Source organism: Poecile atricapillus, chromosome 17 (assembly GCF_030490865.1).
Source record: "Poecile atricapillus isolate bPoeAtr1 chromosome 17, bPoeAtr1.hap1, whole genome shotgun sequence".
In the NCBI taxonomy this organism is placed as follows: domain Eukaryota; kingdom Metazoa; phylum Chordata; class Aves; order Passeriformes; family Paridae; genus Poecile; species Poecile atricapillus.
Window position 1 is genome coordinate 7728954 of NC_081265.1, and position 16436 is coordinate 7745389.

Sequence of the window (16436 nt, forward strand, 5' to 3'; positions counted from 1 at the left end):
GCACCGTGACCCTGGAGCACCGTGCTGCACCATTGTCCCAAGCTGATCTTACCCTTGATGGTGCCTGAAACCCACCTGGAGCCCCCAGAGCCCTGTGGTGAGGGAGCCATGAGGGGTGTGGGCCCACAGAATGTTCAGGAGCTAAGGGGATCGGAGGTACCTGCAGAAGGTGCCATATCCTGCTGTCCATGCCCTCCTGCACCCGTGGTGTCTGTACACAACTCTGTGTTTGAGGGGGACTCTGTCCCTCTGCTCCACTCAGGTGAGACCCCACCTGGAATACTCTGGGGCTCCTGCACAGGACATGGATGTGTTTGACCATGTCTAGAGGAGGAACCAAGATGATTGGAGGGTTGGAGCAGTTCTGATATGAGGAAACACTGGGAGAACTTGGATTGTTTAGTCTGGAGGAGACTTCAGGATAACCTAATTGCAGCCTTCCAGTACAGAATCACAGAATCACAGAATCTGATGAGTTGGAAGGGACCCACCAGGATCATCGAGTCCAACTCCTGGCCCTGTACAGGACACCCCAAGAATCCCACCATGTGAGAGCATTGTCCAAATGCTCCTTGATCTCAAGCAAGCTTGGTGCTGTGACCACCTCTCTGAGAAGCCTGTTCTAGTGCTCAGCCACCTTCTGGGTGAAAAACTTTTCCTTATATCCAACCTAAACCTCCCCTGACACAGCTTCATGCTGTTCCTGAAGGGAGCCTACAAGAAAGATGGAAGGAAGATTATTTACCAGGTCATGTAGTGGCAGGACAAGAGGGAATGGCTTCACACTGACAGAGAGGAGGTTTAGATTTGTTTAGTCATCATTCCTGGAGGTGTTTAAGAAGGATGTGGCACTTAGAGACACAGTCGAATTGGCAAGGTGGTGTTAGGTCATAGGCTAGACTCTGTGATCTTTAAGGTCTTTTTCATCCTTACTGACCCTGTGATTCTACGATTGGAGATTCGGAAGAAATTCCTCTTTAGGAGGGAGGTAAGGGAGTAGAACGGAGCAGCTGTGGCTGACCCATCTCTGGAAGTGTTCAAGGCCGTGCTGGACAGTGCTCGAAGCAATCTGGTCTGGCGTAAGCTGACCCTACCCACACCAGGGGGTGAAACTGGATGACCTTTAGGATTCTTTCCCACGCAAACCACGCCATCACCGCACGAGCGCCAGTCCCCTCACGCCGGTCCCCTCACGCCTGTCCCCTCACGCCGGTCCCCTCACGCCTGTCCCCTCTCGCCTGTCCCCACACGCCTGTCCCCTCTCGCCTGCCTCCTCACGCCTGTCCCCTCTCGCCTGTCTCCTCACGCTTGTCCTTTCACACCTGTCCCCTCACGCCAGTTCCCTCACGCCTGTCCCCTCACGCCTGTCCCCTCTCGCCTGTCCCCTCTCGCCTGTCCCCTCTCGCCGGTCCCCTCACGCCCGCCGGGCAGCCCGCGCCGCACACCGCGCATGCGCCCATCCCGTCCCCGCCCCCGGCAGCGCGCAGGCGCCGGGCCCGCCCCCGCCCGGCACCGCGAGCGACGGGCGGCGGCGCGCGCCCCTCCCGCGCAGGACGGAGCTGCCCCGGCGGCATGAGGGGAGAGCGCGGCCGGCTCCGAGCGGTAAGGACAGCGCCGAGCCGCCCGCGGCCTCGCCCCGCGCCCCACGTCCCCCAGCCCCGCCGCCCTGCCCCGCGGCAACTTTCCCATTGTCCACCCGCTCCCCGCCGGCTCCTCTCAGCGCTGGCTGCGGGGAGCCCCGAGGAGCGGTCGGCGCTACCCGTGGTGGAGGGGGGTGGTGATGGTAATGATGGTGGTAATGATGGTGATGGTGGTGGTGATGGTGGGGCGGGGGTCGCGGTCCTCGGGCGGGTCACGGCAGCGCCGCGGCCGCTGCGCTCCGGCCGCCCCGTGCAGGCGGCTCTGGCCGGGTCCCTCCGGGGCAGCGCGGGGCTCTCACCGGTGTCCCGTCCCCTCCCGGAGTGTCGCGGAACCCTCCGGGGCAGCGCGGGGCTGTCACCAGTGTCCGTCCATCCCGGCCCCTCCAGGGGTGTCCCGGATCCCTCCGGAGAGCGCGGAGCTGTCACAGGTGTCCCTTCCCTTCCCGGGGTGTCCCGGTTGCTGCGGGGCTGTCACAGGTGTCCCGGATCCCTCCGGGAGAGCTCAGGGCTGTCCCAGCTGTGTCCCCATCCCGTCCCCTCCCGGGGTGTCCCGGTTCCGCCGCGGTGGGAGGAACGCGGAGTTTCTTTGTTGTGTAACTCTTTTTGTCCGGGGATTAGAGAGGGTTTGCGGCTGTTTGTGCTGATTCAGGTGGTTTGAAAACAAAAAAAATAAAAGATGCGGGGTAGTCATGGGTAAATTCTTCTCGGGGCTGGGATGTCGGAGAACTTTCCTGTGGCTCGGGGGGTTGTTCTTGGCTCCGGCCGGGGAGCGCTGCCCCAGCTCCGGGGCCGGGAGCGCTCCCGCTGTCCCTGCGGACAGAAAAGTGAAGCGAACTTGCTGTAGCAAACCCATTTCTCGCTAAATTGAGGCTGGCTCGCCGCCCGCGATTCATATGCGAGTGCTACTGCCAGAATTTTTCAATAAACGTAATTGCAGTCGAGAGAGTTCGGGTCAAGCACTTTGCTGGGTAGAGCAGGCACAAAGCCTTTGGAGTAATTCCTCTCCGTCTTGCCAGTGAATCTTTTCTGGCCGCATAGTGGAATTTTTCTCGAAGTTTTTTTCCACAACTATCACATAAGTTTTTCTCTCAAAAGTTTCAATTTTTTTGGAGATGATCAAGTGATGATCCATCGGTCTGCTTTAATAATCCATCTTTTTTTCCTCCTTTTTGCAAACAAGCATTTTTAGCACTTATTTTTTTAACCTCTTTTTGTGTTTTCTGTATTTCTTTCTTGTTTTTCCCCCTGCCCAGTCCCTGCTCTGAGCAGGGCAGCCCACATACCGTGCTGGGGGACTGGGAAATGCTTCTCTGCCTGTCGCTGGGATGTGTCAGTGTTTGGTTCTCAGCAGCAGCACAGGAAGTCTCACCATCCTGACAAAGAGTCATAAAATCTGTTGAAGATTTGTTACTAAAAGTGGACTAAAAATGTGCTAATTTTGTGTTGTCTTTAAAAGAAATGATAAGTCATTTCTGACAAATATATATATATATAGCTTTTCAGAGCCCCTGTTGGGTCTTAAAAAAGGTTGTCAGGGAATTATGAAGGATTTCCTGTGGAATTGCTAGCGTGGTACCACGCACAGACTAATTGCAAGAGAAAATTGAAAATGGCTTCCTACGTCTGACAGATGGTTTTAAAAATTTCTTTTTCAGGTTTGAGTTGATCTCACTAAACTGCAGCCATGGTGCAGAAGTACCAGTCCCCTGTACGGGTGTATAAACACCCTTTTGAGTTAATTATGGCTGTAAGTATTAATTTTTGCTGTAATTTCCTTCTTGACAGTTCCTTGTGTTGCTGAGTACTTGCTGGGCTTTGTTTGATAGATACTGTAGAACATTAAAAGCTGAAAACAAAATGCAAACTATGAGAGCTGTGTGTTTCAATGTTTTCTTAACATAATGTGCTCTTCTTTTCTGCCAAAGTTTAGATAGTGTTTACAGATGTATTTGAAAGTTAGAGCAAAAGTAGGATTGAAGTGTACTGGAAGCTGATTACTGGGGTCAAACTCTTTTAGAACAGGAGGAAATGTCATGTACACTGATTAAAACATTGTTTCTGGTTGTGTTTTCATCAGTGTAGAATTTACAGGATTAGATAGTGCAGAGAAAGCCATGAAAGCAACGATATGCCTGAATAAAAAGGAAGAAAGGACACTGGGAACATTTTGAGGGATGGGAAGAAAAAGTAGGGAGGCCAGAGAGGTGAACAAAAAGCCTTTTGGGTGCATGTTGCTAATTGGTGTGATAGTGGTACAAATAGTAATGAAAAGAAAGAAATTTAATTAGGTTCCATTTTTTCACTCTCTCGCCTCCCTTTTAGAAAACAGAGTGGAAGCAGGTATTTGACATTTTGAAGTATATTCAGTTGAAACCACAGCTGTGGGGTTCTTATGATTTACAAAGAGCAATTAAGGAGCTTTTCCCTGATAAAAACAGTTAAAAGTGAGCTGTAATCTACATAATAATTGTTTGATTTCACTTGCTGAAAATACTGTGCTTAATGACTTCAGAGGAGACTTTTAATAGTGCTCATAGTGTAAATATTTAGATAGATCACGTGGTTGGGGGTGCAGGGCTCCTTACAGAAATGCTCCTTTGCAGTCACAGGGCAAAAAAAGAATAGTTCACTCTACAGGGAATACTTGCATTTCTTTTAATCTTATTCCTAAGGCTGCCTCCAGTGTTACACATTTAGGTCTTGCTGTTGCAGACACTTCAAGGCAGAGAGTTCTTATTTTGCTGAGCAGTGAAGAAGCCAGCTGTGATATGTGTAAGGTCTTTTTGTGACTTCAGTTACTCTGACAGCTGGGCTTCAGGTGGTCTGTCAGTGAAATTTGATGGTGTCTGTAACTTTAGCCTTCAGTGAACTTGTACTGGCTCTTAGATCAATCAGCCAAAATTAGTTTCTTAAATTAAATTCCTTGGCTGGTTGCTAAACTGATGAGTCTTTACCTTGCTGCTGAATTGAAGGCAAAAATTCTTCTTGTGAATTATTTCTTCAAGGATATTTTGAGTCAAAATGCTGAAATCAGAATTGCCCACAGTGCTTTGCTGGGTGTAATTAGAAACACTTCTGACTATTAGTATTAACACAAACTGTTCTGTGTCTTGGGAATAATATCTGAAGAATAATATTTAACAAATATAAAGTCTTTCCTTATATTAAAGCCTTTCTTTAGAAAGCAAGTGGCTCTAGTAGGTATGCAACTAGGATAAAAAAATAGTTGAAAATTAACAGTGAACTAAGAGAAGAATGCTTATAAAAAGGAACAGCCAAACAGGTTCCTTTCTGAGACTGGAAATTTAGCTGAGCAATAATACATCTGATTTATTTAGTCTGTGTCAGAACAGTGGGTTATCACTTGTACTTGTTCAGAATGTGAGCGCTGGGTGAATGTCCTCCCCCTGCCATGTTGCTGCTGTTACTGATTTTTAGAACTTGTAAAATTCCTGCTGGTGATCCATCAAAACTGTCCATGCATTTTTTGAAGAGGGTAGGGGAGTCCATGTGCCAAATTCTCTGAAGAATATAAACAGTATATGCAGGCTTGATGCTTTTTGTTACTGTTTTGTTACTGTTTCCCCTTGGTTGAACAGTGATTGCATAAGTTGATGAAGTGTTTCTGGAAGGAATACTTGTGTCAAATTCTATGCTTGCTAAAGTGGATGCACTACGTTGCATATTTTCAAGTAAAAAAATGCTATAATGTTATTTTAACAGTGCCAGCAGCTCTTCTGAAAAGAGGAACAGCCTGCCATATACAGGATTGAATTTAAAGCACCCAATAAATGCCTTGTGTTGTGTTTGATTTTCCTCTGTCCCTCTTTTTTATTTGCACCCAGCCCTTGAGAGAATGTCTCCTCAAACAGAGGTTTAAACCCACACCCAGAGCTACTCATCTGTCAGTAAAAATCTCTTGAGAAAACTTTGGTCGATGTGGCAGCAGTGTTCTGTGTGCTGAATTGTCTTAACAAAAATCACTGGTTCTGGCCTGGCTCTTGTGTGAGATCTCATCTTTGTGTTCAGGTGCTGATTACTTTTACAAATTTTGTTTGGCCAATTGTCCTCCCTTCCCTGGGTGTTCTGTGGAGCTCCAGAGGTAATTAATTCTTTCTCTGGAGCGGTAATGAAGTTCACCAGTGTCAATGAAGCCCATGTACACTGGGAAGATTCCCTGGATGTTGCAATTGCAAATTGGAACTCATTAAGTCAAACTAATATTTAGCCTTCAGACAGAGAAATCAGCATTAATTCTTCTTTTCTGGAAGCCATGGAATGAATGCCACTTGCAGAGCGGGTCATTTACAGTGCAAACTTCCGATTTCCCCATTTTCCCCTTCCTGGGTTTCCAAGAGGTACTTGAGAGAGAATGGAGCACAATCAGCATTCCATTCATGCAGCTCTAGTGTGTTCCCAGGGAACTTTGTTCTCTGGGAAGGGTGACTGCATCTCTATATTAAGACAAAAAACTGAATTTAATTCCGCTTTGATCTAAGCCAAAATTGTCAAGACAAAAGTGCTTTGCAGGCAATTATGATATAAAAACTTCTAAAATAGACAAAAATCAAAATTCTTTTCCTAAGTTAAATTGCTTTTGAAAAGAAGTTGCTCTGTTATGCTTCCTCCACTGACATCTAAAACTCATCTGTAGAACCCTAATATATCTCTGTGACAATATCCTTGAGGAATGACCCCTTATCTCCCAGCTGGGAATGGGTGAGGTGCTGAGGCTGGGCGAGAGTGGGGACATCCATTGCTTCAAAGCTCCCTACCTTCCCTCATCATTAAAGTCCAGCTGTGTAAAGTCTAAAATAAGCTACTTCCCTTGAAGATTTCCTTCTACTGGCAAATCGTGTGGTTCCAGATAATGTTTAAGATGCAAATCTTTTAATGAAACTATTTCCTAAACTTGAAAAGGTTCTAGAATCATAGGCTAGAAATTACCACACTTCAGTCTGACACACCTAACACAGGCCAGATGATTTTACCAAATAGTTTCTGAAGCTGGCATCATGATTTTTGCCTGCTCTGTGGAATATCTGTCATAATTAACTTATTATCTGTGTGTTAGTGGATATGTATTTAAGAAAGCACCCAGAGCAGCAGCTTGCACAGCTGTTCAGGAGACTGAACAGAATCTCGCTTCTCCTCCTGTTCAGAGTTTACGTAATGCTGGAAGCAGCTGAAATGTGGAAAAATGGCTGTTTACTTAGACTCACTTGTCAAGTTACCAAGGTTAAATATGCTGGAGAAAAACTGAGAAGCTGCTTTTAGAAAACTTCTAAAGATTACAGTTTCATTTTTTTTTAAATTAGCTTAAAGAGGTTTACATTTAAAGTAATACAGGGACTTTGCTGAATAAGTAGTTCTTAATATTAAAAGGCAGTTAAGAACTTGAATCTTCCTTAACACACATGAGGCTAAAATTAACTTTGGAGATTCGCAGCTCATTCTCAGTCTGACATACTTTAGATAATTCCCCTTGAGTTTAATTTCCAAAGTAAATTTAAATAATGAATAATCAGTTGCAATGGCATTTCAAGGGTGGAATTTATGCAAATGGAAAATAAAATGTTTGAAAAAGAACACATTGGATTGAACCATTGACCAGCGGGATTTTTCTTTTTAAGTTTCTGGAAGCTCTGTGGAAAATGTATTGCTCTTCAGCCCATTTAGAAAATGTCCTATTTACAGTCACAAATTACTTAGTTTCAGAAATAATGTGGATTTTAAAAAATCGATCTCACATTTTGCCACTGTTCTGATAGAATATCTGAAGTATCTCAAGCATGAATCTTTCCTAGTAAGTATAATGTGTAGTGCCTTTGATTATATTATCATTTTAATGGTTCAAATTTGCTGCTTTTGGACATCAGCCTGACTGACTCTCTTTGGCTTTATAGATCTAAAAAATAGTTCTTAAGGTATAGCTCATGAATTAAAGTATCCCTAAATTACAGGTAAGTAATAGGTTTGTAAATGGGATTAATACGCTTCAGTGCTAAGAGTAGATTAGAAAAAAAAATTATCTGTTTTTCCAGATTGACAAATCAAAGTATAATTCCCTTGATCTAGATTGTAATGAGCTTCCTGATCAGCAGTACATTATTATTTCACTAAAGAAGTTATTACTTTAAAAAGTAATTTAAAAAATTTTAAACTGTATCAAGCTAAGTGCCACACCTCCTCATAAATACTCGCCATTTTTATTCCTTCCAGTGTCATTTTGTTTTCCTGGAAAAAATGCATTTCACACATCATGTGAAGAGGGGCTGAGAGGCTGGTGAGAAAAAGGAAGCTCTTCTGCAAGTGCTTTTGAAAGCACAAAGTAGGCTTTAAATGCATAGAGAAGTATTTTATTCCCCTGATGCAGTGTGCTTTGCTGACAATTTGTCTTGGATGCTCAAATCCTAGGGTAGGAAATAAACCTGGGAGTCTGCTCCCAAAACATCTGAGCTGTTTTCTCTTCTGTAGAACACCCAGAGACTCAGCTGCTTTGCTCCTTGTCTTTGTTGAAAACTCAGCCTTATTTACTGTTGGAAATGTGTTGGTAAAACTGTGGTGGAACAGAGCCTTGTGTGGAATTTCTGAATTTATTTTAAATGCCTGAAGTTTCACTCCTGGTTGATGCTGGTGGTGGTTCCTCTGTTAGCAAATGGTGTAAGATCAAATGATTACTTGGCCACTTGTTTGGATTGAGCTGTGGGTAACAAATGGGAGAGTTCTCTTAAGCACTGGGGAAAAATATTGACTTAGCTGCCTGCTAACAGTGCAATTTATGTGTTACTTTGTGACCTGCTTAGCTATTTCCATGCTTGGTTTCCTGCTTTTTTTTGTTTGTTGTTTTTTTTTTGTTTTGTTTTGTTTTTTTTGGCAAACACATGACCTGACTGTAGCTGACAGCTGCAGTTCTCTTGTTCACAGAAAGCTTTGAGTCAGTTTTTAACAAGTCCTTTACCCTTTAAAAGCTAAGCCACCTCTACTGTCACACTCTGAAAGGTGTCAGAAGAAAGAAAATATATATCAAAACAATTCTTGTGTTTTGTTCTGAAAGCATTCCAAGCTTTTCACCCTTTGCAAGTGTTTTAACTCTGGTGTGAAGTGCTGCTCCAGGATCTGTTGATCCAGCCAGGTGATGTTGCCTTTGAGTTAAAACTCTTACAGATGTGGGAATCTGGCAGAAAAAAGTGGTTACACATCCTGCAGAGTCCTGGACACTCAGGGTTCTACAGTTACAGTCTGGAGAAGCTGTAACTTCATGGTCCAATGTGTGGTTAGACAGAAAGAAGCATGTATTAAAGCCTTCACAGCCTTGTGGGAAAGAGGGTGAATTTTTTGGGGATTGATTAAAAAAACATATCCAGTGAGAAGCCAGAGGTTGCTTAGACATCAGAATGAGATGTTTCTATATTGCTTGGGCAGTCTGTGCTGCCTGAGGGCCTCCTGTAAAGCACCTTCAGTCAAGAGTCCAGAATCTGGAACCCAGAATTGGGGGGTATTTGTTGTAACCAGGATTGTTTTTGCTTTGAACTTCGTTTGGAGTCAGTATGTTCCTGGAGGGAGGCCAGTGATGGAATCTTTAAGCTGTTGCATTCTGAATGTAGAATGAATCTTCTGAGAATATGCAAGGAAAGCTGTTAATTAGCTCAAGTTGAAATTAATTACAGGTTGGTCTTAAATGGTCTATTTCCTTTTCTCCCAAGTGAATTTGTATTCCAGTTTTTTCATGTAGTTTAAAAATACTGTGGATGTATTCTAAATGAAGAACTAGGATGTTAAGCTGAATTATTTAACACTTTATTTCATTTTTGTGATAGAGTTAAGACAGGTCAGGTTAGCAGCTCCTGTAAACTGTTAAGTAAGGCCTATTACAGGTAGTTTAATAATTTGACTTTCTCACAGTCTGACTGCAGCTGCTTTCAGCCATCAGCAGTCAGGCAGTGGTGTCTGAGATGAGAGCCCTGCACTGGCAGAGCTGCTGGCAGCGTGGCTGGAAGGGCTGGTACCCTCTGGGCTCCACTGCTACAACACTACAGGCCAGCAGCGAGCCAGCACAAGTGGGGATCAGCTCTCAATTCTCAGCTTTTCTCTGCGTAGCTTTTGCTCAAGTCATGCTGATTTCAGCCCAGTCCACTGAGGTTTTCAGCTTGTGGTTCCGTGGCCCTTTTCTAAGGGTTAGAGAAATATCACCAGTACGTGGTTTCCCATTGTAGCTAAGCTGATGCACCAGGCTGCTGCTCTTGCTTTTTTTGCAAAGACATTCATCAGCAAGCCAGCCTGGGGACACAGGCTGGGCCAGAGCTGTCTTGGAGGAAAGGAAGATAAATTCCTTGTCAAGACAATTTCCTCGCTGGGCTCCCTTAAGGCTGCTGAGCAGCCCTGTGGGAGCAGGTGCTGGTCCCCCCCATGCTGTGGGTGAGCTGCTGGCAGCTGGCTGCAAGAAAGAGGAGTCAGCAGGGCAGCTGGCACCAGGGTTGCACTCTGGGAGCCCTCCAGTCCCTTGGGAAATAATTAGGGATCTGCAGTTTGAAAAATGCAGAAGCTACTTGCTGTAACACTAAATGAAGGGGCCATTAGAAACCTGATTCAGCAGTCTTCAGGTATTATTTAACAGTGCAAAGTACTTGCAAATTGCACTTAATGCCTTGGAGTTGAGGATTCTGTGAGTTGCTTTGGCATGAAGGGGGTTCTGTCCTTCCTTCAGAAAAATGAAAATTATTAATTTCTGTGTGATATGCTGGAACACAATCACACAAATGGACTGGCTGCCTGTCTTGCTTTGTATCCATGTATAAAACTTCATATTTGAGCATTTTCTATCTTGGACTTCTTTTGGGTTTTACTTTATTATAATTAGTTTTGGGTTCTATATATCAGCAAATTTGAAAATAAAAATATCACTGGGTTACCAGCTTTAACTCTGGTGACAGCAGAGGGATCGTGGGAGGGAGCAAAGAGAAGCTACTCTTTTGCATTAAAAATGAATATTTGCTTAAACTATTTTAATTCTTAATTATACATATTCGGGCTCTCTTAAATTACTGTTTCAAGGTTTTGTCTTGGTCAGATTGATGAAGTTAAATATCTAAATCTGTGGGGTTATGGATTACTGGATAATTACAACTGTTTTAATTTTGTTGGTATTTATGCTCTCAACTTGAGTACAAGTGCTTTTTTGGAATATATGCAGATCAATTTGTGCAGGAGTTGAAAGCTACACTGCAAACCTCACCATCTCAGTCTGTCTGATAACTTTCTGCTGTGCCTACTGCTGCTGTAATATTAGATCATATCGCTGTGCCAATAACAGATCTCATTTTGTGAAAATGAGTATTTCCCTGGTGATGGTCAGGGTGGCAACGTGCCATTTAGAGTTGTTTATGCCACAGCAGAAGGGAGCAGCTTCCTGATGAGCGCACTTCCTTTCTTGTGTGCATTGTGTCCCTTCATTTAGTGTAAAATTCAAATGCCACAGACATTCTGTCCAGTTCAGGCACACCATGCAGCAGAAACCTTTCCAGAGGATGTATTTTTCAGGCTGTTTCATTCAGTGTGTAAATTATATGGTATAATTTGCAAAACTCTCTTTGCTGTGCAATTCACTGGTTTGTAGATAAGTTCTTCATTACTGAATTCAAGGCTCTATGAAATTACTTATTTCTATTGAAGTGTTTCAGGGTGTGTGTGGTGCAGCCACTGAAGTTGTAATGAACATGATTGAAAGTAATTTCACTTGAACTTGTTAGTTCTGTGTTGACTAAACCAATTCCTGCTTTTCTTTGCCTTTCTTTGCTGTAAAGGAGGGTGAAGAACAAAGAAGTGATTGTCTGTAATCTATGACTTTAATTTCTTTTTTAGAGAAGAATCAAATGACTAAATGACTCTTAACTATTTTTTTTGACTTATCTTTTGAAGCTAGGTGGTATTTTCTGTCTGTGTTTTATTGGGGTGCAGAAGTTGAACCATGCCAGTGATAGATCTTGCACTGATATTACCTGGCTATTGATATCTGAATGATGAATTTGGATTTTTATTCTGTCTCTTTATGAGAAGCACAGAGCCTAATTGCACCATGAGGCCTCTCTAGCCAGTGCTGCCTTTCAGGCAGTGGCTAAGGGCAGTATGTGCCTCTAGGGGAGAGGATAGGAATGTGATCAACATATGGTAACACTCTCTTTGGATACTCTCATCCTCCAGCAATGTGTCTTGACAGCCCTTCTGGTCCAGAATGTGCCGTTGTCAGGAATAACATCTCATGTGCTTGATTTCTCGTGCTTCCAATTCCTTTCTGGAGCCCAGTGAACTCTGTGCTGACACCCTCCAGCAGTCTCTGGTGCTTCATGACTCTCTGTCAAGAGATGGATCCTCTCCCTGGAGCCTGGCAGAGCTTGCTGAGCCTCACACCTCCTGCTCCTCGTGTCAAAGAGGCAGCACAGCCTGGCTCAGGCTCTCTGTGCTGCCTGCCCTCTTGGATCTGGCAGGTATTTCCCTCAGGCCTTAAATGACTCATTTTTGTGGTGGTGGTCTTAGTTCAGTGGTTTATGATTTCTCATGAGGAGCTGCTGCTCTGTATTCTTGGTTTTCCACCATCAGTTTTTACCTTTTTGAGGGTCTCCTGATACATCAGACATGGATGTAAGGTATTTTTTTGTTATGCTTCCTAGTTTGAGCTAAATAGTGTCTAGGCTCCAGACCCTATCATGCTGCATTTTAATGACATTCCATTGATATTAGTGAATGTTCCAAGACTTAAAATTATGAATTTTAAACTTTATAATTGATTTTCTTAACAGAATATGGCTGCTTTCTACCTGGAAGCTGATATTTTGCTGGTCCAAAAGCAAAATCAAGGCCTTGCTATTTATCTTGAGTTTTGTGTTCTCCTGGTGAAGCTCACTGTACTAATGATAGTCTTGGAAGAGTGAAATCACCGGTGTAGTGCTCAGAGACCAATTGCCTCTGGGCCAAATGAAAACCTCGTGGGTGAAGTCTGAGGCAATGAAGTCAAACCTGTTCCACTGAACCTTCATGGAAGGGGGGAAAAAGTCTGGAGACTTTTTCTTGTGGTAGTACAACTCTTTAACCTCTCAGGCAATGGTTTAATGAGGAATTCTGAGCCCACACTGTAGCAGTGCTGTAGTCATCCTGTCCTCCTCCACTCATAAATTCGATTTTGTCTGCGCAGGAATAATTTTATTAAAAATAGCCTAACATATTCCAGATGTTAAACATGTTGTAACAGACCTTATTGAAAGTGTCTGTGATTCTAAGACCAAACAAGTGACGAATACTAATTATAGGACTCATAAAACTGAGACTCAAGCTGGTACAATAGAGCAGCTAGGAATATTTGACTGTTCTAAAAATAGATCCTCAGTGGACACAGTGGGATTGCAGCTGAATTTTAAAAAACTGACTGCAGAGGAACCAGACATGCAGTTTTGTTAACTGGAAAAGGAAAGGGGAAGCCAAGCACCAAATTGTGCTTTCAGTGTGACAATACCCCGTGCCTGTGAAATGCCTGTTGGCAACACAGAGCGTGCTTGTGATTGTTCAGCTGCTGTAAGACAAGGAATGGTAATTAGAAGAAACGGTAGGACAAGCTTAATGATTTACAGTTGGTTTTATGTCTTTCTCTTAAAAAATTCACAGGAAGATATGTTCCTGTGTTATATAAAGGGCTGTGTATTGCCAGTGTTGCAGAGAAATAGGAAGTGCTTGGGAATAGCTCACATTCCTCAGTAATCACATGTCGGTCTCCAGGCATTTAAGCCTTCCCTGGCCTGTCGCCAGCCTTTGCTGTGATGCTCTTTTGGAGGTCGGCCTTTTCTCCAGAGTACTTTAACCTTGAGCCAGAGCAGTCATGTCCTGTGCAATTGGGGTCAGAAGCCAAGTTTCCTCTTGTAGGAACTACTGAATTGACTTTAATTGCAGGGCACATTCTGTCAAACAAAGTGTTGTGCCCCGAGCTACGTGGCTCCTGGGCCAGGCTGATTTCCATCTGTCTTGCTTGGAACACGGGCAGGGCAGGTATTTTTCTCTTGAATACAGAATAGTGTTGTAAATGCGTTTGAAATAAATAAGTTACAGTGACATTGCAAGTCCATCTGGTATTGCTGTTGCCCCCACGAGGCCAGGGAAGATGTGTGTATGGTGAAGAGCAACTTGGAGCAGCACAGCTCTAAAGTCTGTCCTCGGTGTTCCACCTTCAGTCTAGACCAGAGCAATGTCAATTGTTTTCTAACCAGCAATTTGATCTTGGTCTCTCAGTCATAAGCCAGCCTAACCTGAATGATCAGGCTTTCTCAGCTTACTCCAAAGGAAAGGAAGATTAAAATTATTTTATTTGCATTCAGCATGGTTGTTGAGTTTTCTGTCCTTAACCTTTTGTTTTTCTTGAGGAAGGAGTGGTACTTGCCCAACTTCTCTATTCTAGCTTCTCATTTTAGAGATTTCGAGATTGTGCAGAGGCTGCAGTTGAAGTCTGTCTTGCTCACTCTTAGTGGAGTGGCACTTGGGTACTTTGGGCTCTCTGGCCTTCCCAAAGGGAGGAAGAGAATTAATGATTCACTTGTGTGTGCCTGGAAGGCAAAGCAGGTGTAACTCAGACTCCTACACAGGCTGTCCACTTTCTCCTCTGTCCTGCCCTCATACTCAGGTGTCTTCTGAAGATGGACATTTATGTTCCCATATAAGAATCAATTATTACACAATTCCACCTGTGTGAGTTTATTTAAGCAAACCACAAATGACTCAAATCTGTTTGAAAGTAACCACTCCTCAAATTAAAGTCATGTTGAGGCATGTCTGTGGTTATTGAAGAACATCTTTTACAGATAGAAGATGGAATGTTAGCCCTTGTGTTCAGGTCGCATCCTTCATCCCCAGTTTGTTCTAACCACTGAATTGGTGTAGCTTTTGCCATCAAAACTTTGAATAAAGTTGCATTAAATCATCAAAGATTTAATTTTTATCTGGAAGAAGATGGAATCTCTGTGTGTAGCAGAGTGGTTCTTAAGCAGTTATGAGCCAGTTCCCTTCCAGTGTCATTCCATGCAGTATCAGGCCACTGTAATTTTCTGGTAAAAGTTCTGAGCACTTTCTGAAATGAAAATGCCCAGCTGTTGAATGGGAAGGGTGCACTGAGGGGGATAGGGTTGTGATTTGTGTATTGAAAGAGCCTGCATGGGTGACTGCACTGGTCACAGCCCTGATGAGAATTGAGGTTTCTGTGTCTGGCTGTTTCTTTCTGGTGCAGAAAAAGAGGCTCTTTGCTTTTTTTGGTCAGTTGGTGACCACAGTTGAATGACTCAACAGTGAACTACCAGTAAAATTCCACTTACCTAGAAGATTGCTTCATAACCTGTTCTGAATTTCCTGCTTTATTTATAAGGCCTAAATTACTTTAATGAAATATTAAGGTAGCTTTATGCATGCTTGAAAACCCTGAACACCGAAGTTGAGATTCCTTGGCTCTGTAGCCAACACATTTATGCTGCCATACAGAGGAGTTTGCTGCAGACCTTCCTCTCCCCCAGAAACTCCTTTTGCTCCTACGTTTTGCCTTTTCTTCTATCCCCTTCCTTGCTTTTGGTTTTGGGCAGTCTTAAGCAAATCTATGCTTTCTTAGTATAAGTCACATTTGTCACAAATGCTTAATGAACATATATTGTCAAGTATTTCCTTGGATAAGCTGAGAATTTTACTGATATTTAGTTGCAGGTGCTGTCTAAATGGAGCATTCTTTCAATAAGCTGTCTGTGAAATCCTTTTGATTTCTGGCTTGTGTGCTGGTAGAAAAACAAGCACTTATTTGCTTAGCATTTAATTTGCAGAGAAGGTAATCTAAAACTCTGAAATGTGTGTGAACTGTTTAAATCACTACAAGGAAATGTGCTTTTTTTTTCCCCCTGAAATCGTTGCTATCTTTTTGATAGTAGGTAGGGTTTGATGTCTGCTGTAATTTAACAGCAGTAGAAAATCAGTTCTAAATCCTGTTCATGAAAGTGATACTAATATGCATAATCCTATCTAGTTGATTCTTAGCCTGAATTTCTCCAAACCATTCTGTGCAACAGGTACCAGAGGTGAATTTATTGCAGTGTGTTATGATTGACAACTGAGATTATGTCCCAAACTCCACGTGGTTTGGGGTCATGTTTTGTGCAGTAAGAATGTTTTGGTTTCAGTAGGACTCCTGATGCTTTCTCTGCATGATAACCTCAAAGGAAAAAAAGTTCAAACACAAGTAAGACAAACCAAAGTGGGTACCAAAGTTTGGGAAGATGGTGTGGATGCTGTGCTGAGTTTCCTTGGAGATCTGTCCAGTTTCAGTGACATTTTGGAACGACCTGGAGGATGTAATGAGCAGTGTGGTATTTTCAGGGGTGGACTGGGCAGGGCTGGGTTAATGGTTGAACTCAATGGTTTTAACTGAGTTTGATTCCAAGTGTGTTCCACCTGATGGGACTCAAAGCCATGTTACAGGAACTGGCCTGCAGGGTTTCCTTTGGGGTTGTTTCAAATGCCAAGCTATGGAATGTAATTAAAGCCAATTAGTGATCAACACTGTAACCTTGGAAATGCTGCCTGAACCACGGAGAGGAACAGAAATGCCAGTATTTGTGTGTTGATGCAGTTGCTTTCACTTGGACGGGCTTTGTAGCAGTTTAACACATGAAAGGTCCTGCTATCAGAAATCCAGGGTGGTGGGTGATGTGCTGTGTAAGCAGCACTCTGTGAACTGAAGTTTCCTTTAAAACACCGTTTCAGTGGTATTTCATTATTTTTATG

General features: G+C 43.4%; 1 protein-coding gene across 1 annotated transcript in view; it reads left to right on the forward strand.

Annotated features, from left to right (window-relative positions):
- Window positions 1-1467: 1467 nt before the first annotated feature.
- SEC14L1 (SEC14 like lipid binding 1) overlaps window positions 1468-16436 on the forward strand; it is a 41206-nt gene continuing 26237 nt past the window's right edge. Inside the window, exons 1-2 of the mRNA XM_058852187.1 lie at window positions 1468-1602; window positions 3296-3387. Coding sequence (XP_058708170.1) covers window positions 3325-3387 — 63 coding nt within the window. The 5' untranslated portion in view covers window positions 1468-1602; window positions 3296-3324. The remainder of the gene's footprint in view (window positions 1603-3295; window positions 3388-16436) is intronic.